The sequence below is a fragment of the Tympanuchus pallidicinctus genome, unplaced genomic scaffold (genome assembly GCF_026119805.1).
Source record: "Tympanuchus pallidicinctus isolate F22 unplaced genomic scaffold, pur_lepc_1.0 scaffold5, whole genome shotgun sequence".
Taxonomy (NCBI): domain Eukaryota; kingdom Metazoa; phylum Chordata; class Aves; order Galliformes; family Phasianidae; genus Tympanuchus; species Tympanuchus pallidicinctus.
The window spans coordinates 17,584,450-17,610,093 of NW_026294769.1; the positions used below are offsets into that span (position 1 = coordinate 17,584,450).

At 41.6% G+C, this 25,644-nt stretch overlaps 2 protein-coding genes across 3 annotated transcripts; both read left to right on the forward strand.

Annotated features, from left to right (window-relative positions):
• The first annotated feature begins 33 nt into the window (after positions 1–33).
• Positions 34–17,281, forward strand: EXOC3 (exocyst complex component 3). Of its 2 annotated transcripts, none has more exons than XM_052704317.1 (13): positions 34–169; positions 1,843–2,027; positions 4,076–4,295; positions 5,286–5,967; positions 9,770–9,887; positions 10,627–10,752; positions 10,914–11,014; positions 11,396–11,506; positions 12,211–12,361; positions 13,712–13,834; positions 15,240–15,401; positions 16,003–16,130; positions 16,566–17,281. In XM_052704317.1, exons 2-13 carry the CDS (start codon positions 1,884–1,886, stop codon positions 16,735–16,737), a joined length of 2,238 nt encoding a protein of 745 aa, XP_052560277.1. In that variant the 5' UTR covers positions 34–169; positions 1,843–1,883; the 3' UTR covers positions 16,738–17,281. The 2 variants fall into 2 exon arrangements, with proteins under 2 accessions (XP_052560277.1, XP_052560278.1); XM_052704318.1 differs by having other exon boundaries at positions 76–181.
• Positions 17,282–17,287: 6 nt separating this feature from the next.
• PDCD6 (programmed cell death 6) lies at positions 17,288–25,619 on the forward strand. Its single transcript, XM_052704330.1, has 6 exons — positions 17,288–17,578; positions 20,375–20,436; positions 21,964–22,008; positions 22,746–22,904; positions 23,415–23,524; positions 25,076–25,619. The coding sequence occupies exons 1-6, from the start codon at positions 17,517–17,519 to the stop codon at positions 25,172–25,174; spliced, it is 537 nt and encodes a 178-aa protein (XP_052560290.1). The 5' UTR covers positions 17,288–17,516; the 3' UTR covers positions 25,175–25,619.
• Positions 25,620–25,644: the final 25 nt, after the last annotated feature.

Below are 25,644 nucleotides of genomic sequence, written 5' to 3' on the forward strand. Positions count from 1 at the left end.
GCACGCGCGCCTCCCGCAGAGCGAGGGGAAGCTGTGTGCTCGCCCTGCGCCTGCGTGCTCGGCCGTGACGCCGGGGTCTGGCTCGGCTCATGCGCGCTGCCCGACTGTCACCGCCGTCTCGAGGGGCGGGCTGCCTCGGGCGGGGAGCGGCACCGCGGTCCCGGCGCTGGTGAGCGGCTCGGTGCGAGCGGCGGTCGGAGCCCGGTGACGGAAAGCGGAGGGGGCCGATCCGGGGAGTCGCTGGGGACGGCGGGCCAAAGGGGTGCCGAGGGCCCCTCCGGGCCGATGTGGCGCAGGGGGCCGGGGCTGAGGGAGCTCGGCGGGGCGGGGCTCCGGCCTCCGGGCACCTGCCGGGCTGCGGCAGCCGAGGGGAGCCGGGGCTCGCGGCGTTTCCTGCCGGCTTTGTTTTAAGGGGCTGGGGCTGCGTCCCGCCGAGCCCGCGGCCTGGCCCTGCCGCTGTGGTTCGGCGCTGGGGCGGAGGGTGCGCGTCTGCTTGCCTGTCTGTGGGGGGTTTTCTTAAAACGCCGGGCTCGCTTTTGTTGGCTCGTGGTGGCTGACAGCCTCTGCGAAGTTGGCACGGTTCCCTGAAGTTTGCTCTTCCTGTGTGAGCGGCTGGAGGTTGTGAAACGGCCCAGTTATCTCAACACGTCACTGTGTAACTGGAAGGTTGCAGCACGCTGTGCTTTCCTCCGTGAGGTGTGCTGGGTGCTGTGTGTGTTAAAGCTGACCTAACTCTGCTCATACTGTTGAGTCAGAGGGCGGTGAGGTGCTGGCACAGCTGCCCAGAGAAGCTGTGGCTCCCCATCCTTGGAGGCGCTCAAGGCCAGGCTGGATGGGGCCCTGGGCAGCTGAGCTGGGGGGGGGCAGCCCTGCCCACAGCACGGGGTGAAGCTGGGTGGGCTTTGAGAGCCCTTCCAACCCAATGATTCTGACAGCCCTTCCTAATAGGAGGCATTGGGTCAGGCTTTCCAGATCTTCATTCTATGGCCATTCTTTCCCATTTGGAAGGAATCAGGAATTCCAAATGCATTTCTTAGATTTCAGTGGATACCACGTTCTTCCATCTTTGGTCATTAGGATCCTTTTCTACCTTCTCTTAAATAGCTTGAGAAAGCAGGCCTGTCTGAGAGCCAGTTAATTTTATCTTTTCTGCTTTTAATGTCTAATACTCATTTACATGCATGTCTTGACTTAACTATGCTTTACTGCAGACTCAGGTAAAATGTTTCATTAGTTTTTCCCTGCATTCCTGCGCTTCTGATGGACAAATACTGTAATAAGAGGAAATAGAGTGCGGGGAGTAAATCTTCCATCAAAAATCTAAACAAAAGTACTTTATAGTTAAGTCTTCGGGTTTAGAGCTTCCATGGTCATGTTTCTTTCCACTGCTGATACCAAATTTAAGCTACTGCGAGGGGACTATAGATCTCACTTCCAGTGGGTTTAAGTTCTTCACTAGTTTGTGCTTTGAGCAGCCACCAGATTCCTGTATGCACCCTTTTAATAGGCAGACCTACCCTAGGTTACATAGTGTTTGTTTTATAAATTAATATTTGCAGTTCTTCTTTTGCTGTTTTTATCATTTTTTGACACATGCTTCCATAGAGCAAGATAAATACAAAATGCTAAGCAGAGAACATTTCGGGTAATGAAACAGAGCTAAGTGAATTCAAATGTGATTCTTGTGTAATTCCAGTTCCTATTTTTTGTAATGCTTTCTAATGATGCTTCCGTCATGTTGCAGCATTTTTATTGCTGAAGTTTCCTCCCTGGTTAAGTTTGAAATTATGGAGAGCCATCAAGTGAAAGTGTGTGTTCTAAAAACGTTATGTTTTTTTTCAGTGCTGTTGAATTATGAAGGCATATTGAGGTCCCAATCAGCCATGGAGGAAACGGATCGGGAAGCGGTTGCAACAGCTGTTCAGAGGGTGGCTGGAATGCTTCAGCGTCCCGATCAGCTGGATAAAGTGGAGCAGTATCGCAGGAGGGAAGCTCGTAAGAAGGCTTCAGTGGAAGCTCGACTCAAGGTACGCAGTATGGGATGAGTTGTCTTTTTTTTTCCTTCTACATTTTAATTCAAATAGTTTTATATCATGGGCTTGAATTTTTTTGGTCTGAGTGCAAAAGAGAAGTTTTGCATCCTGAAACTAATGCAAGCAAATGTTTTGTATCCTGTTGAAGTTTTGTTCAAGCGTTTCAAATGTTCTTCTGACCTGTAGCTTGTACAGTTTATCCACAGACAGGTTCCCTCCTGCAGTGTAGCCTGTCAGCCAGCAAATGTTGTGACAATAGAATATTGAACATGTAACAAAACTTGGTGATTGACTGAAAAAATGATCGATGCTGAGCATGTGTTTAGTCTCTGACTTTGAGCTTATGGTCGATGATAGCTTAATCTTCCAAATAGTGTATGGTGATGTCATTGAAGAAGAAAAGGTTTCTTGAATTCTTGCTAAAGGACTCAAAAAATCTGAGAATTTTTGAATGTTTCTGTCCACAGCGCAGCTTTGAAAATAGCCTGCATTCCTTCTTAGTATAATAGTAATAACTATGCTTACAATAACAAAAAAGAAAAAAAAAAAAACAAGCAACCATGAAGTTTAGTGTAAGCAGTTACGTTCAGGGTGCCACTCTTTATAATGGATTATAGCTTCATGGAGCTCTAAGGAGACCAGGTTGCAAGGATGCCAACTGTGCAGCTTAATGCTGAGGGCTGTCACTTGAGGGGTAAAAAAAAACAAAACTGAAGTTCCCAATGGTTTTGTTTGAGTTTTATGTAAGTGATGGTCAATCCAGTCTAAGGTGAATACGTGTTGTAGGAGGAAAAGTCTGCATGCTGTACCCCTGCTTTCCCAGCATCCCCCATTGATTGTTGAAAGGCAAACTGCACATCTGGGTGGGTGTCTGTTGTTTGGAATTTCTTTGGCTGTTTGAGTCAGTGACAAAAATTAGTTGATGGTTGCTGTTTTAACATCAGTTGCTGCAGAATTTAAATATGTACAAATTTGAATTTGTGAAACTTGGAAGATCTGCCTCAGAATAAATTGAAAAACTGAATCAGATGGACTGAATGTTAAATCATTGTATCATTTGTAAACTACAACCAGCTTTAGAAACTTGTCTTCTCTCGGTTGTTGAAGTACCACGTTGCATTTCAGTAACCTACGTACCTCAGTTACTGTAGGGGAAAATTAGCTGATGCAGCAGTTCCGTAGACAGATAGTGTATAAAAATGCTGTGCCACTGCTTGGCTGTGCTGAGTTTGACAAAAAAAAAAAAAAAAGCGTTTTTGTCAGTAAAATCAGTGTATCGTAGTTTGGAGGTATGTAAACAGTTGTGGCTTAAGATTGACTGCATTTTCCTGGGATGTTCCCTTTACGTTTAAAACACAGTAAATGTTGTTCATAGCTACCAGGATTTCCTCTTTGGCTTCTAGTAACAGACAAAAACAAACCCGTGACAGCTCAGGCCTTTTGACCTTGCATGTACAGCGAAAGTTATGGCCACAGCCGAGCTAAACTGTGTGTGCCTCATTGCTTTACAGTTTGCTGAACTCAAGGACTTGAAGCAATGGAATTTTCGCTTGTGCCTGGCTTTTGGCTCGTCTTTTGAACTCTGTTATTTCCAGTTTCATTTTCTCGTGCCCGATTTCGTCATAGTTGCGTATTTTTAAGAAGCTAGCTACCTAAAACGTGGATGTGATCTGATTTGTTTCAGGAAGATATGCTTTATAATGCATGTTAGTAATGTGTCAAGACTTTAAACAATATTCAGGAGTGATGGCCCATTTGAAGAGTCATTATTTCAAGCACTGCCTGTCACAAGAGAGAGCTGTATCAATAATCTTGCTGTATGCCATAACAATCTAGTAGTTGCCTTGTCAATCTACTTGTTTTACGTGGACCAAACATCTAGTGTTTTGTTCTTTGTTTTGTTTTTTTTGTTTTGTTTTTTAATATGGCAATAGTAGGTACTGCTATCTAAGTAAAAATTTTTGGAGAAATATTGAAAATACAGTACTTACAATGCATTATGCTTAACGTGAGAGTTCGTTGTCTTTTTGTTTGCATTCAAGGCAGCAATCCAGTCACAGCTAGATGGAGTACGGACGGGTTTAAGTCAACTGCACAATGCACTGAATGATGTAAAGGACATTCAGCAGTCTTTGATAGATGTCAATAAAGACTGGAGACAGAGCATCAATGCCATTGAAAACCTCAAGGACGTTAAAGATGCTGTAGTGCAACATAGCCAGCTGGCAGCTGCTGTAGAAAATCTCAAGAACATATTTTCAGGTAATCTGCTATTCTGTATATAATCTGTCACAGTCTTAAAGCACTTCAAAGTGGTACGAACCGTGGTTATGGAATGATGTGGGAAACTTTAAACCTTGCTGGGAATGAAGAATTAAAGAGAAATCACCTAGATGTCGTGTTCAGCAAAGTAATATTTCACCTAAATTTCTCTGTAAGAGCTTCCAATCTGGCTTATCTTCATTATCAGTAGCAGTCAGTAAGAAGCTTCTTGTTTGTGATTAGTAGCTGGAATCATATTTTTAGTGTAGAAATCTGAACTATGCAAGCAGCATTTACAGAAAGTTCAGATGTATGTGAAATATGCTGGGTACCTTCAGCAGGGCTTGGGTCCCAGGTGATCTTCAGAGGCAAATAAGTTTGCAAGCAAATGCAGAATGTCAAGGAGCAAGAACTCCAGTCAGAGGGTTCCTAGCAGTCTTTCTCACACAGCAGTTAAGAACTTCAAGGATGATTTGTATTTCCACTTGAAGTAACATCTAGCAAAGAACAATGAATTTTTGTATGTTCCAGTGCTAATTTGTTTCAGGGATGTTGTTTTTGTTTACCCCCATGAATGCAGTTGAGACCTGAATGCAGCCTTTTGTTTTCTAGTATCCTGAGAGGTTTTGGGTGTGAAGTGTTTCCCCTGAGATTGTTACAAAGTAGAGTTGATGATAACTTTCCTCTCAGTGAACCAAATGTTTTCATTGCAAATCAAATGTTTTTCACCACACTTAATGATTGTAACTGTCTTAATGTGCTTTTTTTTAATTTGATTGCCAGATTTTATCACTATCTGCTGTTCTTGTGACATTTTCTCCATTTTTCTTCTTCTTGCCACTGAATCCTAATCCTATTCTGTATTGTTCCCCTAATACTCAATGTAGTTTTCCCATTTGTTTCCTAGTGCTCATGTTGTCTTGAGTTTATCTTTGGAATTTTGATTTATTTTTTTTTACCTCTTTTTCTTCTTTTTTGCCTTTGTTGCAGTTCCGGAGATAGTGAGGGAGACCCAAGATCTGATTGAGCGAGGGGAGCTTCTGCAAGCTCATCGAAAACTGATGGATTTGGAGTGCTCTCGTGATAACCTGATGTATGAGCAGTATCGCATGGACAGCAAAAACACACATGACATGAACCTCATCCATACGTACTTTGGGGAAATGCAGAAACTTTCTGAGGAGTTGGCCAAGCAGTTGTGGATGGTGGTTCAGAGATTTCTTGTTACAGTCCGTCGAGATCCGACCTTGCTTGTTTCTGTTGTCAGGATAATCGAAAGGGAGGAAAAAATTGACAGGCGCATGTTAGACCGGAAAAAACAAACTGGGTTCATACCTCCTGGCAGGCCAAAGAAATGGAAGGAAAATATGTTCAACATTTTGGAAAGAACTGTGAGCATACGAATTGAAGGCACTCAAGCAGATAGTAGAGGATCTGACAAAATGTGGCTCGTGCGTCACCTAGAAATCATACGTAAATATGTCCTTGATGACCTTCTGGTGGCTAAAACCCTGCTGGATCAATGCTTTCCCCCACACTATGACATTTTCAAAAGATTGCTAAGCATGTACCATCAGGCTTTGTCCACCCGCATGCAAGAGCTTGCTGCAGAGGATCTGGAAGCAAATGAGATTGTTAGCCTTCTAACTTGGGTTTTAAATACTTACAAAAGGTAAAGTCCCATTTATCTTTCTGTGAGAAAAATTGAGGATAAGCATGCACAACACAGTCTGTGTACTAATAATTGCATGTCTGTTAACAGAATAGAAGATAAAGAAGATAAGGCTGTTTATTAAAAAAAAAAAAAAAGAAGAGAATAATAGTAAAGGACTGTTGATTTTTGTTAATGCCTTTTACTTTCTGGAAGCTACCCCTTAAAACTTCTCCAGGTTTTCTAGTACGTGGTTTTGAGTTGCTTTGTAAGTTTGAGGCTTTAACGCAGTTCCAGAGCAGCGTGGAGCTGCTGTCAGCCTAAAACAGTGTGTTTGTGCACTGCTTGGTGATGAAACGGGGAGAGCAGAGGAGATGGAGAGCTTGTGTATGCAAAGCAAAATGTTTTTCGTTGGGCATGGCCCCAGTAAATTAGTGTGATTATTTACTGTCTATTGTTCTCCTCTGCAGAGCGTGGGACTGTTTAAGTGTTGCTTCATGACTGTTAAAAGGAAAGAATGTAGTAACTTCCTCCAGATTTTATCTGGATTTTATCGCGTGACACTTGGTTTCTTTAGAAGAATTTCTGCCCATAGGTTCTCTCCCGTGATACTGTCAAACTCTTAGTGTCTTTTGAGTGCTGTGATATGTTGAAATAATGGAAGGGTTGGGTCTGTCCTCTCATTCTCCTGATAGAAACAGCTCAAATGGCAGTGTTTTATTCTTTGCTGACACATAGTTACTAAGCAACTGATTTATTTGGGAAAAAGTACTGCTAGCTTTTTGTGCTTTATGACTAACCTTGTTCTCAATAGCTGGCAGTGACTCAGAATCTGAACTGTGTATGATTTTTGCTGTCTTTGATTATTTGATCTCCCTGTTTCAACAGATAGAGCTCCTGGTAGGTTTAGAGTATAGCACCGTTCAGCAAATAGGATGGAGATATGACTGTTCCAGGGAGTTTTTATGACCTGTTCTAAGATACATTTTGGATTACTCTTTGCTTTACTTTACTGTGTGACATTCTTCTGTTTTATTTCCCTATAGGGAACATCCAGGAGGAGCCCCTAATGCATGTTTAGTAAATGGGCTGGAAGGGTATACTTGAGATGCAGCTGATAAGATAAAGGAGCTGAGTTCATTGGCCTTCTCTTCATTATTACTAGAGGGCCAGAGGAATGAAGCGATGAAAGTAAATCTGAAATGTGGGACTCTCTCTTCCTATGGGGGCACTGTCTGGGCAGAAATCCTGCTCCCAGGTTTTTCATTTACAGCCTTGGGCTGATGTTCTGTTGAGACAGTTCTTGGTCTAAAAACTGTCAGTGAGGAAACACCTCAGGAAAAGTTGAAGGCTGTGAGTGTCTCTCTTTCCTAGCCCAGAAGCCTGAGAGGACAGCACAGTAATTGTTTTCTTTTAGGTTACAATAGAGCATTATATAGATGGTAATTAGCTTGTGCTAATTGTGGTGGAATCTGCGAAAGTTGAAGTATTATCTGGGAAAGTTGAAGTATTCCAGTGGGATTCTTGCAAAACTTAACCAAATCTTAGTTGCTGGACATCTCTATAGAGATCTAAATATAATAAACTGTGCTGGCCTGTATGACATCACAAAAACTTCCACAAATTCATGAAAACTTCTGTGAAATCAGTTTAACCTTCTTTTTCCTGAATGAAAAATAAGCTCTACATTCCTATTCACTTGTATGGAAAATAGTTTTGTCCTTTCTAATCTTTCTTTACTTTTAGTAAATGTAGTTGAACATCATAGAGGACATAGGAACGTGTATTTTGTTTATGCTCATTACAGCTGCATTTCTAAACCAGCTGATAAGGTAGAAGCCAATAAAGGGATGCCTTGAGCATTCTTTTCCATGTAATGAATTGATAAGAAGATGGTGCATAGCTTCTGTTTATAATTTTGAAGGATAAGAATTTAAAATACACTCTGCTGAAGTAGAAAGTGATCATTTTGTAAGCTCTTTTTAGAACTAGATTCCATTCATAGCTCAGGAATAGTGATCTTCACGTGGATAACAGCCACTACTGTTTGAGTGGGCTGCAGTTTTTACTGTGTTCATGTATTTGTCTCTCATCATTTCGTCAATGAGAGTTTTGAAAACATACTGCAGTTACTAAACCTGCCCTGGATTGGGATCAGGGCTCTAATCTGTTCTTTAGAAAAATCTGGGTTGTGTAAGATTCTGCTGATGCCCTTGTTCACAACGTCGTTTTATTAAATGCTACTATCAAGTGTTGCTAAAACTGCTGAGAAGAGAGTGGAGCAGCATTGCTGCAGTTAGTGTCAGTGAATGGAAAGCACGGTGCTGTGTGTCTGGACGACATCCAGAGCTGAACACCTTTCTTACAAGATGCAGCAGAGTTGGCGTCAAGCCTGCCATGAAAGGCAGCATAGAAGTTTTCTTATGTTAGTTTCCAGGGAATACAATTCTGGCTTAAAGTCCAACTTAATTATGAATGTTCTGTGATGGGAAACAACCCTTTCCGATGGTTAGAAGCCTCCTGGCAAGGGTTGTGTTATTGTTTCCTCTGTAACAATTGGGAAAGGATTATTTCATAGAAAGTCTTTGAGGACTGGAAGTAAGGATCTGCGGTCTTTGTTCTATGGCTTCAGTTGGTGTGCCTTAAGAAAAGTTTGATGTTTCTGTGAAGTAGGGATGATGGTGGTTAATGAGATTAGAAATACTCTCTAATACAGCATAGCGCCATAACCAGCTTCTCATTTTACCCCTGTTTGACTCCAGAACAGGTCCTGCTATTACTATTGTTGTATTCTTTATGTGAACAGCCGTGGAGTGGGATTCAGCCTTGAGAGAACTTTGAGCCCCTTAATATCTTCAGTCTCCTTTCCTGCACCTCAGAATGACATCACAAATGCAGAGGGCTCGGTTGCACTGGGTTCTATGCCTTCACAGACAACACGTTTGTTTAGTAATTAGCAATTAGCTGTTGGATGTTTCTAGGGCTGCAGTGGTTTTTGTGATGTGGAAGCACTGCTGAGCTGACTCACTGCATATCCCCAAAGGACACCTCGAATTTGCAGAAATTTAGAAACTAAACTCTTGGAGAACTGAACTTTTTTTTTTCTTTCCCTCTGAGTATATTTGCATCAGTTGTTAACAAAGTGCTCTGAGGAGTGCAGTTTTACTTTGTTTGTTTATTTTTAAGCTCAAAATCTTAAAGATTCTTGCTATTTTTATGCTTTGACATAGCAAGCAACTTCTGTTTAGAGGAAAAATCTCATTGTGAAGAATCAGTTTTCCATAAACCTTTTAAAAATGTTCTTGAGGGTTGCTCTAGTTTTTCTAATCCTATGCAATGAAGCAAGTACAGCCAGCAGTGCTGTTATGGTACTGGACCCATGATGTGCCTTTTTGATTAGATTGTAAGATGTCTTCTCTCATAGCAAGTATGTTCTCTACCAATGCAAGAAGCAGTGCTAGGTTTTACTTGAGTGTACTTTAGTTCTGATGGGGAAGTAAAGTAGCACAACAGAAGGTCTTTGAGTAGCTGTGCTCAAAACTTAAAAGGATTAACACTTAGATGTTTTAAAAATAAATAGTTAAAATGCCTTTAACACTTTTTATGAACATATGCTGGGCTAACTCTCCTTAGATCCTATTCTTTCATTCAGTTTTATGTCCATGTCCAAAAGTTCTTATTAGTGGCAATAAGTACGTTTACAGAGAATGTAAAAATTCCGTGGTGATCAGACCACAAAAGCTGTATAGTTTTTAACTTCCATCTCATTTTCCTTTGCTGATCTGAAATATTGTGGCATATTTTGTTTTGTTTTTAAACTCAGTGCAGAGATGATGGGGAATTCAGAGCTGTCTCCTGAAGTGGATGCAAATTCTCTGAATCTTCTGCTTTCACAAAGTGTGGTAGATCAGCTTCTCAGCAAGTACATGTCAACGCTCACTGTAAGTAGTAATAACTGAAAGATTCCTTCATACGAGTGCATGGCCACACGTGCCTTAGTACTCAAAGAGCTGTACTTCCATCAGAGGAAAATGCAGTGACAAACGTGAACTCAGTGCCTTTACTTGTATAAATCTGCACATATATTTGATACCGATGTGATCTTTTCAAGGTAGTCAGGATGCTCAAGGGATATATTTGCCAGTCTTTTTCATGTAATGCTTGTCAGCTGCCTAAGCAGAACATTCCCTTTTATGCATGCCTTTCCAAGTGCATTTAAAATACAAAAATGCCGCATCTTGCTTGCAACGGGTGACACTTCATCTTTTTTTAAACTACAAGTCATCAAAAATCAGTCGGCTACATGGCAGAGGAATCAGTATGTGGTTGTCAGGCTTTTAAATGATTTTTTCTTTAAAGATTCAATGTTGTTTGCCTCTCAGACTGGCTGTTGGGGTATGTGAAACTTTGGACTGGGTGTTCTTGTATTGTTCAGTTGAATTCCTAAGTCTGGGAGCTCTGCCAAGCAGAGGAGAGAGATCTTTAGCTGTTTTCATTTGTTGGATACTAAAACATGCCTAGCAACCACAACCAGTTGGACTTGATGCCCATCTCATCTTGTTATCTGTTACTGCACTTCTCTATGACTGCTATTCCAAATATTGCAATATTTTATTTTGTTTTATTGTGGTGCTGGATTAAACAATCTCTGCTTTCTCTTGGTTGCTTTATTTGATGTAGTCTAACATCATTGGCTGGCTAAGGAAAGCACTGGAGACAGATAAAAAAGACTGGGTAAAAGAAACTGAGCCAGAAGCAGATCAAGATGGGTACTACCAGACTACACTCCCAGCTATTGTTTTTCAGGTATAAGAAAAGTTGTTTATTCTAGAAAAAAAAAATGCAGAGGAGTTTTCAGTTGGTTGGTTGTTTATTTATTTTTTAATAAAATTGGTGCCAGTGACTGTTCTTTTGCTTCCCATTGAGGTAGGCCTGCCTTTACAACTACACTTTTTCCCTTAATGTAGATGTTTGAGCAGAATCTTCAGGTAGCTGCTCAGATAAGTGAAGATTTGAAAACAAAGGTACTCCTTCTATGCCTGCAACAAATGAATTCGTTTCTAACCAGGTAAAACAAATTTTAAAGTATAGATACTTTATCTTGCCTCCAGTTGTCTTCAGTGCTTGGTTTTCCTGTGGATATTTCTTTATTTCTTTGTCTCCTTGTGCCAACCAAGCTTTTCTTTCGTTTTCTTTTCTTCTTTCCTTCACCAGAGAAGTTCTGTGTTGGTGAGTGGCTGTATGAGTTCCTCTTTCTTTGGTATTTCAAACTGGTAATCCTTTCTCATGACAAAGAGAGAAACAGAGAGACGAAACATCACATGAGCAACAAGCCCTTGACAATACTTTTGTAGATAAATGTCAAGTCCTTATGGAGCATTTCATTCTACGGTGTGTAGTTATTACAGATTTTGAGTCTGGTTACTGTTGTTCTTTGTGTGTGTTACAGATACAAAGATGAAGCACAGTTTTACAAAGAAGAACATCTTAAAAATCGCCAGTATCCTCAATGCTATGTTCAGTACATGATTGCAGTCATCAACAACTGTCAAACTTTTAAGTAAGTCTGTATTTTCTTGCTGGATTTAATTTGTAATGCTGCACGTTCCCAGGTCTTTCTTGCATTTTTATATACAAAGAGGGTTTTAGGTGAGTAGTTTAGCTGACTAAAGAAAGCCAACAGGTTTAAATGTATTTAACATTTTAGGAAGCAAGCCTTGTTACTCCTGTTGGCAAACCAAATCAGATTCACGTGAAAAGCCACTTTCCTTTCAGAATTGCAATTGTCTGTTTCAATTGGTCTGGGACCAGTTATCTTTTCTTACATTTGTTCTCTCAAAGTCCACCTTCAAGCACTGTGAGCAAGGTGGATGAAACGGAGGACATTAATGGTATAATTGACTTTATTCAGAATATTAAAGCAGGAGGAAGAAATCCTCACTGCTCATGTTTCAAAACAAGAGAAGTCCTTCATATGTGTCAGAGTTCAGCAATCCAGTCTCTCGTTCATCTCTTTCTGCTGCCATTCTCCCATCTACAAATGAGCAGTAGTTCTTATTTTTTTTAAGGAACATACAAGTAAGTTAGTGTGCTCACTGGAAAGTCATGCTGAGGAGTCACTTAAGGCTTCCAAAGCAAGCAGAAAACATTGTTTCACGTTGCAAAAGTAAGACTGGTATGTCTGTTTCTGTTCATGCATTTGGAAAATTTAGTAGCAATGCATCTTCTTCAGTGGATGATGAAAGGCCTTGTTATTTGTCACAGAGAATCTATTATCAGTCTGAAAAGAAAATACTTGAAAGTTGAAATGGAAGAGACATTATCAAGCAGTCATGCAAGCATGGATGTGATTTTAGACATCATTGCCAAAGAAGGATGCTCTAGCCTGCTAGATGAAGTCTTCATGGATTTAGAGGTTGGAACTTTTTTCCTCAAAAAACAAAACAAAACAAAACAAAAACACAAAAAGGATTATTTCCTAGGAAAAATAATTCAGGAATGATCTAGGTAGGAAATGTCCTAATTGCTGAACGTGTGCTGGCAAAATGCAAGGGTACTTCATTGGTACAGTTTGAGTGTCAGAGACTGAAAGGATTTTTGATTGTATTTCACAGGATTGTTTCAGGCAGCTGCTTTGTAATAGTGAATGTACGTATATTTTAGTAGAGTATACACAGACAAATAATTGCACAGCTGCATTGTAACAATTATTTGCTACTGATAATAAGCTGCTATCTCTGTACAGGTGCCATAAGGAAAACCATTAAGATTGTTGATTGCCACTAAAGATGGTCATTTTCTGACTGATAAATTCAGTTCAGGAATTCTGGCTTCTGATAGAATCCGCCTAAAAAAGGGAAAGGGGAAAAAAAAAAAAGGGGCTATGTATAGTTTAAGAGAAATTGGAAATGTGGGCAGGAAGGTGGAGAAATGAGAGAGATGTGGAAGGAAGAAAGGTGTTCTGAGTATTTTGGTTGTGAATGACATTTTGAAGTGATTCGCAGTAAGATGTGGGAGCACTGTTATTCTAAACCTGGAGCTCTTCAGCAAGATCTTTATTTTTTTGTTAGCTGTGTTAGTTTATTATGAAGAGGCACTCAGCCCACTCAAATGAGCATTCTTTGAAATTATTTAACTTGAAGCTGTGTCTCCATTAGCATTTGTACAATGCTTTGATATGCAGATTATTTTCACTGGGAAGAGGAAACAAGATAGCAGGCCTGTGTGGGTGTTGAGAATACTGGAATTGCATGTTACAGAGTTCTGGGCAAGGCATAAAGCACCTAGGCCCCCAGTTTGGTATGGACACAAGGATGTTGTGGCACCAGGAATAGCCAGTAGCAGCTCAAGGGTACAAGCACCAAATTTCATTCTTGCAACAGCTTAAAGGTGCATTGTGTTAAACTGGAATTGTCCTCCTAAGGCACCTTTATTCTTGGACCTTAATTTTTTTTATTCAGCATAGACATTTCTCTATTTAGAGAAAATCCTAAAGGATTTTGGAGTCTTGTGAAATAAATGCTTAGGTTAGTGCAGTTGTTTTACATTCACAACTGGTGTGTACGTCGAGGTAGCGCTCCATGGCAGCCGCAGTTCTGACAACCCCTCACATCATTTTCCTGTGTTAACTGTTTGTTCTGGTTGAAGGAATGTAATTCAGAAATATGTAACACTTAAAATTGTTTCCTTATTTTTCTTAATTGCACTGAACTGATGAAAAGTGTCAGGAACCTCATCTCATCAATTATAATTGTTATCTTCTCAGCCCCATCTGAATGAGCTGATGACAAAGAAGTGGTTGTTGGGGTCTAATGCTGTGGGAACTATTTGTGTCACTGTAGAGGATTATTTTAATGACTTTGCAAAAATAAAAAAGCCTTATAAAAAGGTAGGTGCAAAATGTTCTGTGATACCTTGCTAATATACTCTGAATGTCCTTTTGGTTGGGTTTTTATGGATGCTGTATGGAATGTAAAATTGGGACAAGGACGTTGAAATTCTGAATTGATTCATGACTGGAAATTAAATTGTAATCGTATTGCATTAGTCTGAATTGAGCATTTCTCATCTATTTTGTTCACAGCCATCTGATGTTTTCAGAGATTAGACTTGCAGGACTGAATACAGAAAATATATTGTAATATTACTAAATTGTATTCTTACCAGCTTGAATTTTTCTGCCTCACATCAGAAGTTTATAGATAGATATGTGATTAGATTTGTTTGCCTGCAGTTATTTTTTCCTTGCACGCTTAATGTATTGTTTTAATATGCACATTAAGATGGGAAGGCGTTGTTAAGTTGGCAACATGAGGTTGACCAAATGCATAATGCATGTTAAAAATGACATACAGTATGTAGGTGATCTTAATATATTTTTCCCATGGTCTGTCAAAGGTTTTTTTTTTTTTCCTTTAGCCTTGAATTTTTAGTTTTATTCTTCTTAGTTTTGTCCTTTACTGAATTAAAGTCAATTTGAGTGTATTTAAGATAGCGTGTCTTAAAATTACTCCCAGCACTTTAGGAAATACTTGAAGCTAGCAAGATCAGGATTTACATCAGGCCTTTGAAGAAATTCTTGGGAGAGTTTGTAAGACACAGAATCATACGGTTATTCTTTCTTACCTGAGCTCCTATGGAGATAGAAGGGACTGCTTAAAATTTCTCTGACCTTTTTACGTGTTCATCTTCAGGATCAAGAGATACTGGAGGCCTTGAAGTACATGAATTATAAGAATTTTCAGTCTAGAAAAAGTATACAAAAGAAGTGAGGTGGTCACAGAACTAGTCTGTATCCATGGAACAGTTTTCCAGGACTGATTTGTTACTGTGAGGTAATTGTGCTTGACACGAGCTTCTTCAGTCATCGATACCAATCTCAGAGATCACGTGTGTTTCATCATGTAGTGTTTATTGCCACCTTAGGGGAAAAAAAAAGTCAAACACGACTTTTGGCATTCATTATACCTGCTATTTGATTGTGGCCCAGCACAAGTTTCCTGGACTGCACATCTGATGTTCCAGCATCGGTAGGACACGCTTGTCCTTCCCTGGAGTTAAAACATTTTTTATTAACTCAGTTCTGAAAGTTCAGGTTTTAAAAGCTGTGTGAACAGAGCAGGTTTTCACTTCTGTTAGCATCATGGAAATCTGAAGCCATTCCGAGTATGTTATATTAGTGAAAGCCGTACCCTGGTGATAAAGCACAAAAACGTGTTTCAGAGCCTGATTGTTGCTCTGAATGGGGACTTTGGCAGTTATTGCTGGCATAAGCCACCACTTCTTTCTTTCAGACGATGACTATGGAGGCCCATCGAAGGGTGGTTGTGGAGTACATCAGGGCGATCATGTTAAAACGTATCTCTTTCAAGAATGCAGAAGAGAGAAAAGAGGGCGCAGAAAAAATGATCAAAGAAGCCGAACAGTTCAGATTTCTGTTTAGGAAGCTTGCATCTGTGAGTATCTGTTTCAATAACGATGTTAACTTGGTAATTTATAACAATTTTGAATCAAAACACATTGCTATGTGCTAATTGTTTGAATTAAAACACATAGTCAGTAACAAGAATGCCATGTGGGGGCATGGACAGAGTTCGTGAACAAACACAAGCCCACTACTAAAGCAGTATCTGAAGGGCCTCGCAGTGGCACATTTTTACATAAACTTTAAGGGCAGACCTGGCTTTCACTTCAGTTGTTTGTAATGTTTGTGTTGCGGATTAGCAACAGTTATAGACCAGAATACAGAGTTGTGTGGATAAATACGACATGTTTGTCAGATGTGGCTTTCTTTATGATACTCTGGAGATAATGATTGCAGATGAGGAGGAATAGGGAAATGCAGAAAAGAGGCTTAATGTGACAATTCGCAAACATTTTTGTCTTAATGGCTAAAGTTTCCACTCTTCAGGGAATTTAACAGCATTGTCAGACAAAATAAGAATAATGCTAATTGAATAGTTGTGTATAATTGTGATATTGAGGGGGGGGTTGCTTTCTTTAGTCATTTTTAAATTATTGGTTTTTTGTTTTTTTGTTTTAATTATTATTTTCCAGGGATCTGGAGAGGACACTGAAGGACTTTGTGATATCATTGAAGCCATTGCAGAGGTTATCAAACTAACTGACCCTTCCCTGCTCTATCTGGAAGTTTCAACTTTAGTCAGTAAATACCCAGATATCAGGTAATTCTCTTTGCCTTCAAACTCAAAATAGATAATATCCTAGTTTGTTTGTAACAATGGGATAATTTTAAAACAATGCGTAATGTGTTCATATTAATCACATTTTGAAATGTGGCTGCTTTTTTTTAATAATGCTAATAGCAAATGTACATGTTTTGGACTAGCAGGTATATGCATTTAAGTATTGATATGGCAAAGAAACAATGAGACTATTCCCATTGTGTTTTGGGAGGGTGAAATGCATCCTAGATTCCTGAGCGTTGCCAGAAAATAGTGCCTTATAGATAGCTGAAAAAGCCAGTTCTTTGTGACCACAGATCTGATTAAGAATTAGAGGTCCACGCTGAATGTGTGTGAAAGGATGATCTGTGCTATTTCTAGCACAATGTTACTTCTGCAAGAACCAATGCCAGCCTTACCTTTTTTCTTTGGCAGGGATGACCACATTGCAGCTTTGCTGACGGTGAGAGGAGATGCCAGCAGAGATATGAAGCAGACTATCATTGAGACTTTGGATCAAGGGCCGAGCCAACCCAATCCAAATTACGTGCCAATTTTTAAAGAAATTACAGTTCCTACTCTAAACGTGGCAAAACTTCTTAAGTAATGGACAGCTCTGTTCATGTGATGTTACTGGCATGGGATTGACAGGTGTGAAATAGTGAAATGTTTGAGGGCGAGTTTGGCAGTGCTGTTTCAAGTAATGTCCAGTGCACACTAGGTATGTTTCTTTCTCAAGTTTGGGATATGGGATATAATCGGACTTCTGCAGGTGGTGATACTGCTCTCAGCAAATACGTTTCTAGTCATGAAATATGGCACTGCAAACGTATAAAGATACACTGAAAATAACACAGCTGTGGCAGTGCTGGGTGTGTATTGCGCTTCCAGAGCCCTCGTCCCATGGCACAGCATTGGGTGTACATTAACGTCCCCATTCCACTCCCACCTTATGCTTGGTGTATGTAATTACTTTGGTGTAAAATAGTTTATGGCAAAAACCTTAATTATGGAGCCAGCTTCCTGACTGGGAGGCTGTAGAGGGAATCACTAAATAGGTAGGAAGGGCGTGAGGTACAAAATGTCTTCTTTGTGGATTCCCTAAAAAGAGCACACGAAGCACCACTTGTTCAATAAAACGCTAAACCACGGCCGCGTTCCGCTGTGTTTCCTGTGTTTTGGCTGAGGGGGGAACGAGCTTTACACTTAAAAGTTAATTTTTACACAGGAGGCCGCGCCGGCTTCTTGTCGCCATGGCGACGGGCGTCACGCGCCTTTCCTCGTGCTTCCCCGCGTGGGCGCGGTCTGGTGACGTCACTCCGCGCCCGCTCGGCCCGCCCCCGGAAGCGGAATAAAGCTCGCGCTGTCCGGGTTGGGGCGGCCGTTATGGCTGCGCCTCACGGAATGGGGCTTCCCGATCCCTCGTTCTTGTGGAACGTCTTCCAGAGGTGAGGCCGCGGAGGGCTCGGGCTCGGTGCCGCTCGCCGAGCTCGTACGGGGAGCGAGGGGGCTTTGGGAGGGGGCTGGGCGCCTCTGACGGGCGCTGGGCGTCGGCCGAGTTTTGCGGCTGCGTTCCCGCGGCGGGAATCCAAGGGAGAGCTGTAAGGAGGGCTGGGGGAGGCCGGGGTAGAGCGAGGGAGGTTACCTGCTGGGAATCCGGGAGTGCCGCAGACTGGAGGGTGAAGAGCCTGGGGAAGCTCGTCCCTCGGGCCCGTTTTGTGGGAGATGTGTCAAAGGGTCCGTCTGGGCTCCGGTAACAGGGAGGCCGGGTATGGAGTAAGCGGGCTCTGGGTGTGTTCAGACTGGGGAAGAGAAGGCTGCGGGGGGGCTTTCTGCTACCTGAGAGGAGCTTATAAGCAGGGGGGAGGCTGGCTTTTTACACCGGTAGGTAGTGATAGGGCAAGGGAGAATGGCTTTAAACTAAAAGAAGAGTGATTTAGGTTGGATGTTAGGAGGAAATTCTTCGTTCAAAGGGCAGTGAGAGGGCGCTGGCACAGCTGCCCAGAGAAGCTGTGGTGCCCCATCCCTGCAGACACTCGAGGCCAGGTTGGATGGGGCCCTGGGCAGCTGAGCAGCTGGGGGGCAGCCCTGCCTACAGCACAGGGTGGAGCTGGGTGGGATTTGAGGATCCTTCCAACCCAAGCCATTCTGTGATTCAAAGAATGCTAGGTTTGGATCAGCAGTGAGTAAGAGTTACTGCCTGGCCTAATACAGGAGTGACTCAGAGAGGTGACAGTTGTCCACCACCCTTGTGTAAAAGCACTTTATCTGAGAACTTGAAGGAAATATGTGTGATGCTATTTCCCAGTTTCAGCTGGTCCAGGAGGAAGCAGGTGGACATTCTGCCTTCTCCACCAGTAGAACCATTTTAAATAATGCAGCTAGCAAGGCTACCAATGTATGAGTGTGTTGGACAACGGACTGGTTATAGATATGGATAAAACTGCTACAGTTTATGTAGTCCAAATAGTTTCCAAAGAGGCTTTCGACATAAATAAGCATCAAACAGCTTTAGAGAAATCTGGCAGGCATAGAATGAAAGGGAAAATCCTTTGGTGTATAAATAACTGGCTGAAGGGGAAAGCGTGTGGTTTTCTGTTGCACTGATAGATGCAGCAGTTCTGGGATCTTTGTTCAATACATTCAAGAGCATCTTAGTGGAACAGAGGGTAAATGATCAGCTGAAGCACAAGCTTCAGTTTCTAGTTACACATGCTAATATTTGGGTATTTTTAAGGCATCTGTTTCTTTTTCTGCTAACAAAGCACAAATGCACACTCCAGATGTCGTGGCAGACTCTTGCAGCAAGAGCTAAGCCAGTGAAGGCTTGGCAGGAGCACCTTGCAGTACTCAGTGCCCAAGCCGTGTCACCTTCACGGTTGGATCCTAATTGCTGTATCGTGGGTAGCTGAATTCCAGAATAGATACCTGGTGGCTGTGAGGAAGATTCATGGAATCGTAGAATTGCTCAGGTTGGAAAAGACCTGAAAGATCATCAAGTCCAATCACAACCCGCACAGATGTGCGCAGGAACTTCTTTACAGTGAGGTGACGGAGCACTGGAACAGGCTGCCCAGGGAGGTGGTGGAGTCTCCTTCTCTGGAGATGTTCAAGACCTGCCTGGATGCCTACCTGTGCGACCTGCTGTAGGGAACCTGCTTTGGCAGGGGGGTTGGACTCGATGATCTCTGGAGGTCCCTTCCAACCCCTACAATTCTGTGATTCTGTGATACTATCCTAACTCTGACAGCCCCCTGCTAAATCATGTTCCTGAGTACCACCTCCAGATGGTTTTTAAACACATCCAGGGATGGGGACTCAGCTACATCCTTGGGGAGTCTATTCCAGTGCTTAACAACCCTTTTTGTAAAGAAGTTTTTCCTGATATCCAACCTAAACTTATCCTGGTGCAACTTGTGGCCATTTCCTCGTCCTGTCGCCAGAGAGAAGAAACCAACCCTGCTATTGCTGTAAGCACCTTTCAGTTATTGGAAGACAGCGATAAGGCTCCCCTCAGCCTCCTTTTCCCCAGACTGAACAGCCCCAGTTCCTTCAGTCTCTCCTCATAGGGCACGTTGTCCAAGCCCTTCAGAAGCCTTGTTGCCCTTCTTTGGACCTGCTCCAGCACCTCAATGTCCTTTCTGTACTTAGGTGCCAAAACTGAACACAGTACTTGAAGTGAGGCCTCACCAATGCTGAGTGCAGGGGCAGGGTCTGCTCTAAGCTGACTGATGGTCGAGAACAAGATAAGCAGATTGTAACTCTGCTAGGCTTACATGGCAAAGTTTGGTAGTCGGGCCTGGGGTGGCTCTGTGAGCAGGGCCCCGTGCTGCTCATGTCAGCTCAGAGCAGCCCTTGTTGCTCCAAAATGACCCTCTGCTTTTGCACAGGGATCAGTGAGGCAGGACTTTGGAATGGTTGGAATGGAGAGGGGGTAAACTGTCAGGTGCAGGGGGAAAGCCCTTGTGTGAAACAGAGGGAAGCTGCCTCCTTGAGTTATGCCCAAACAGTTCTGTTGTCAGTGTGTTTGTGTGTCAACTCATATCCAGAATGTCTTATCAGTGTGAGCGAAGCATTTAATTTGCAGTGGCTGTGACTGACTAAACAGTGATTTTTTTAATTTTTTTTTTAAAGATGAATCCTATTTGCATTTTATTTGGTAAGAACAGAAATGCTGAGGCTTGTAGCTAAATCCTTTTAATTTCAGCAACTTAAGGCATGCCACTTTTTCTCCCCTCCTCCAGGGTTGATAAAGACAGGAGTGGAGTAATCTCAGATACAGAGCTTCAGCAGGCACTATCCAATGGTAAGTAAGTCTGTAAAGAGGGAAGGAGGCCTATTGTGGACTTGATGCTACATTTCATGCCAGTCTGACTGCTTGACTCATTTGTTCTTGACTTTTTGCTCCGCGCTCATCTCCACTGCACCTCTCTTTCTGAACCAGAGTAAAGGTCAGACATTTACAGCCAGCCTTTTTCCTGCACGTGAGAGCTTTTCATTCAGTACGGTGCAGGAAGTGAAGGTGGCAATTTTTTATTTTTAAATGAGGCATTTTTCTTCCCACTTTTTTTCCTAACCAAGTAGAAAGGTGTACTTCAGACCTAGCTTGAATTGTTAACTAGGGCACCGTCAAATAACTCGAGGAAGCCAAATAAAAACAGAAGACTTTTTTCCCAGTAGTCACATTTTCCTTCCTTCTGGTGATTCGGGGTGGTGTTGGTTTTTTTCCAGAATATATCCTCTGTGGATGGTTGTGCGTCACAGTCCAACATGGGCCAAAAGAATGTAATACTAAGAAAGTATTCACTGTTCTCACTTTATATTGAAGTTCAACGTGTTCTTGACAATCAGCTTTTCAACATGTCAGATTTATGCAAATAGCAGTATGTGTATCTGGGAAGGGTGGGTTATTGCATAGTAGAGTTATTTGCATAGTAAAATCCTGTGCTGCCTCGTTGCCTCTTGTTGTTTTATTTTCTCTCCTGCGCTGACATGTCCAGGTATTTGTAGTGTCAGGGGAGGAGGAGGCAGTCTGTTGCTGGCTGGCTGAACAAGCTGAAATCAGTGCAGTTCTTCAGCACTGAAGTTGCTATGGTTTCTCTGTATGGAATCTGGAAATTTTCTACATGAAATAAGTTAACATACTCTGCTCCTTAGAACTCCACAGTGTTTCCAACCCAGTGAAAACTGGTCCAAAGCAAGTAGCCTTTCCACATTCAGTAGCAGCTGTTCACAGAAGTCCAAAGCTCCTCTTCACATGGCTGTGCTCAGGCCTGTCTAAGCAGTAACATTTCTTGGCCTGAAAACGCTGATTTAAACAATGCTTTTAATTCAGCATGGAGAGAGGATTTATACAAAACTCAACTGTTGCATTGTGTGGCTCTGTGATGTTAAGAACCTGTGCTTTTCACTCAATGTCCTGGAGTGACCCATCTGTAGAATAGGAAATAGTCAGATTTTTAGTTTTATTGATGAGAAACAAGTGAGACTCCCGACAACCTGGGAAGAAAAAACTTATTCTTGGCTCTTCTAAGGCTTTGGTTCTCCGCTGGATTTTAGTTTGCATTTTGGGTTGTTGGTTTTTTTTGGTTTTGTTTTGTTTTGGTTTTTTTGCAGCCTGAAAAATGTTGGGTTTCTATGCAATATCAGTAAAGCATTGTCAGAAGTCATCAAGACCACAGTTACTTCAAAGCAGCTTTGTTAAACGTCCAGGAGCTGACTTGCTTAGCTCAGAATTCACTACTTATGGTTCCTGTGGGTTTTTGTTTGCTTGTTGTTCAGTTGCCTTTTTTGAATGTTGCCTGGAGGAACAAAGTAATTCTTTCTGTTTCAGGCACGTGGACTCCATTCAATCCAGCGACAGTCAGGTCAATTCTTGGTGAGTATGGCTGCGTGCTGTGAAGTAGGCAAAGACTCTGTTGGTTTTCCAGCTCCAGTTTGAGAGAGCAGTTGTTGCAGACTATTTTCAGAGAAACAAATACATACAATTATCACAGTACTTGTACATTATGTTTTTCTATTGTAAAGTTGAAGGCACGTTTAAAGGTCTGATGAACCAGTCTGGTCGTGGTGTCGGTGAGCTGATCTGTGACTGTAAAGAATCCATGGTTTTCTCAGTCTTGTTCTTTTTTCCTCAGTAGTTGTAAGATATGAACTGAAGTATTGACCCTTTTGAACTATAAATGAATGCCCTGTGTTTAAAACTTGCTCAGCAGCAGTCAGAATTCCATCCAATGTGCAATGCAATCTCCGTGAAGGGGATGGTATCTGTAATCAATGTTCCAGTGCTTCTGGCAGTCTGTAGATGTTGTAGGCTTTCTCATGGGTCTTAAGGAAATGAGTCCTTTCTCATTTTGTCACTGGATTATCAGTCGAAGCCTGAATGCTTTGAAACTGGAAATGAAAACACAGGAAAAATAAATATTCTGTAACTCACTCTGATTTTCTTGCTTTATTCTTTCCTCCTTTGGTGAATGACTTAAATATCACTTCAGTAATTCCTCGCCTGTTTTCAGTACTCCCTAAAGCACTCGTTTCTTTCTTAAAATACCAGCAGACCTTCCTCCAGACTTGGCAGAGCTGAGGTTCTTACATGGCTTTCTTTTTTTATTTCAGGCATGTTTGACAGAGAGAACAAAGGTGGTGTGAATTTCAATGAATTCACTGGAGTCTGGAAGTACATCACAGATTGGCAGAATGTCTTTCGAACGTATGACAGAGACAATTCTGGAATGATTGACAAAAATGAACTAAAGCAAGCACTAACAGGTTTTGGTAATTCATTTGTAATTACAGTTTTTATGATTGGATTACGTCATCTGGTGACCTTGGTATTGTTGGGGCTCTACTGCTGGGAGCCATGACTAGAAATAGAAATGAAACATGCGAAAGGCAGCAGGACGAGGGGCCTCTTACTGACACTGCCACAGTTGCAACCTTGCATGTTGGCTTGCTTTTTAGAAGTATTTCCCTTTATGCAGGAAATGAAAGTGCACGTGCTAGTACATGTGTGTGAACTGTTCTTTCCATTCTGTGAGTAAATCAATGGTCACTTTAATCCATAATGATGCTTACTATACCGTGTGAAACTCCTGTTATTGAGCATGGTTTATATTGCATGCCTTCTGTTTGTGCACCTGTGTTGTTCAGTAGACAGCAGGAAAAAACAAGTCTCACGTAACTTCTGTTTCCTGCTTCTGTTGCCCACGCCTGCTGAACAACCCAGCACTCTGTCCAGAAACACTGTAGTAATTGAATCATCCTAAAGGATTTCTCTTGTCCAAGGTTACCGGCTGTCTGATCAGTTCTACGATACCCTTATTCGGAAGTTTGACAGACAGGGAAGAGGCCAAGTTGCTTTCGATGACTTTATTCAGTGCTGTGTTGTTTTACAGGTAAGAAAGGAGATGTACTTTCAATGGCAATTGAAAAAAAACAAAGTTGTGTTCAACTTTTATGGTTCTCGCTTTATAATACCGGAACTAGAACTTGCTTATGACTAACGATCCACTCCAGTGAAGTGCACGAGAGAGCTAGAAACATCTCCAGCTGTAGATCTTCACTCGTTATCTATTTGCATCCCATATAAGTAAATCTGAAGCTGTTTTTGACCTCTTAAGTATTTTTAATGGGGTGAAAAAATGAAATATAGCCTCATTTAGTGTTCTTTTCATTAGCTATGATATACAGTTTCTTTGGGTCTTAGATGCATTCAAGCTGGAGTGTGTTATGTCCCATGTTGCCCTCTTGAGTGTACTCCAAAAAGATGTTCTTGCAATCTAAGTTGTGAGGATTTTCTATTTCAGTCTAAGGCTCTGATTTACAAGATTTTTGACCTAACAGCTAAATTGTTTGATCTTTCATCTCTGCTGTTCCTGAAGGGGCAGTGGTAGTAAAAGACATTTTAAACAAAATGAAACAAAAACCAAACAGCAACAGAAAACCAACCCACCCTTTCAGTTACAGGAATGTTTATGGGGAGCAAGAGAAAAAGGAAAGAGGCTGTTCCTCTGCAGATATATTCTTCTGTTTAGAAAGAAGTCAGTGAATGGTTTATGTAAGTGTCTCCAGCGTTCTGAAATGTAGGCGAGACTCTGAGGAAAAGCTGGGAAACTGCAGCAAAGGTCAAGCTGAATTTTAGTAAGACAATGGAAGAAGAATTTTTCTTTTTTTTTTTTCTTAACACATCTAGTGTTTCCACTGTACCTTAAGCTGGCTTCCAGCACGCAATAAGAAGAGAAACGAGTCTCCAGGGTTGGACTTAAATGTTGTCTCCAGAGGTTCCTTCCAACCCCTGCAACTCTGATTCTGTGTAATTGGGATCCTCATTATCTGCCTAAGTGCTTTGTTCTTCTTTAGCTTTATGTTTGTAGCCTTAATCAAATGCTGCTGCTGAAGCATGTATTGCTTTTATATTCACTTGCAAATATGAGCCAATTTTGATTTGCTATCAACTTAAATTCTAGCAAAGAGGGATTTGCCATTGCTCATCATTCATGTGCTGTTAGTGAAACCAGAGGTAGCTGTTCTGGTCTGCTGCCAGCACCCCCAGTCCTTTGGGGGATTGTTCAGAGACAGCTGAGATATTAGTGATACACTGAGTGGACTGGGATAGAAAACTAGTAATAGTACTCTTCAGCTCCTGGCTGCAGCTGACTCTCAAAGGTAGCAAGAATTTTGCTTTGTTTCCAGCTCCTGAAGAGCCAGCTATAAAAAGTGTTCTGGCTTATAAATAAAAGCTTAGATAGGCTTAGGTGTGTCCTGAGATCACAGAACCAGATCCACTGAACAGCTCAAGCATGAAACACAGCAAAGAGCTCCCTCTGTGTGCCTGACACCGTGCCATGTCTACAAAAGGCACAAAGCAGCAGCATTCATACATGAAAGTGTGGCAGTCTGATCTTTCCCTGTACACAAAGATGTTTTTTCTTTCTCCACATATTTAGAGGCTGACTGATGTATTCCGACGTTATGATACTGATCAGGATGGCTGGATTCAGGTGTCCTACGAGCAGTACCTCTGTATGGTCTTCAGCATTGTATGACATTGACATCTAAGAAGCCCCCACTGGCATTACACAAACTGGAGTTGCCAAATCATCGTGTACTGAATAAGATAATTGCTGTATTGTAATGGATATAATTTCACATCCGTAAATTTTGTATGTTACGTCATCATCGCTTTTAGAATCAATGTTTGGTTTTGTGTTTTACAACTCTAAGATCAGCCATATCATGCTTACTGTAGCCCACAAAGCACAGAATCTAGACGTAACTGGTGCCCTGTCTGACTTAACTTTCTTCCACGTATCCTGCATGGGGACAAAGGACACTTTAGAAATGCCGAATTAAAATAATGCTTGTTAGTTGGTAAGAGTCAAAACTCCGAAGTTGCACAACATGTTTTGCATGTGCCTTACTTTTATAAGAGTATAATGTATTAATTTTTAATACAGAACTTAAAATGAAGTAAAAATGTTAGACCAACATGTACAGTCTACATTTGTACAGTTTT

Coding starts and splice junctions, on each gene's coding strand:
- EXOC3 (XM_052704317.1), top strand. CDS start 1,884: ATGGAGGAAACGGATCGGGAAGCGGTTGCAACAGCTGTTCAGAGGGTG. Junction 11,507..12,210: donor AACAACTGTCAAACTTTTAA/GTAAGTCTGTAT, acceptor TATTTGTCACAG/AGAATCTATTATCAGTCTGA. Junction 16,131..16,565: donor AGTAAATACCCAGATATCAG/GTAATTCTCTTT, acceptor TTTCTTTGGCAG/GGATGACCACATTGCAGCTT.
- PDCD6 (XM_052704330.1), top strand. CDS start 17,517: ATGGCTGCGCCTCACGGAATGGGGCTTCCCGATCCCTCGTTCTTGTGG. Junction 22,009..22,745: donor GACAGTCAGGTCAATTCTTG/GTGAGTATGGCT, acceptor TTTTTATTTCAG/GCATGTTTGACAGAGAGAAC. Junction 22,905..23,414: donor GCAAGCACTAACAGGTTTTG/GTAATTCATTTG, acceptor CTCTTGTCCAAG/GTTACCGGCTGTCTGATCAG.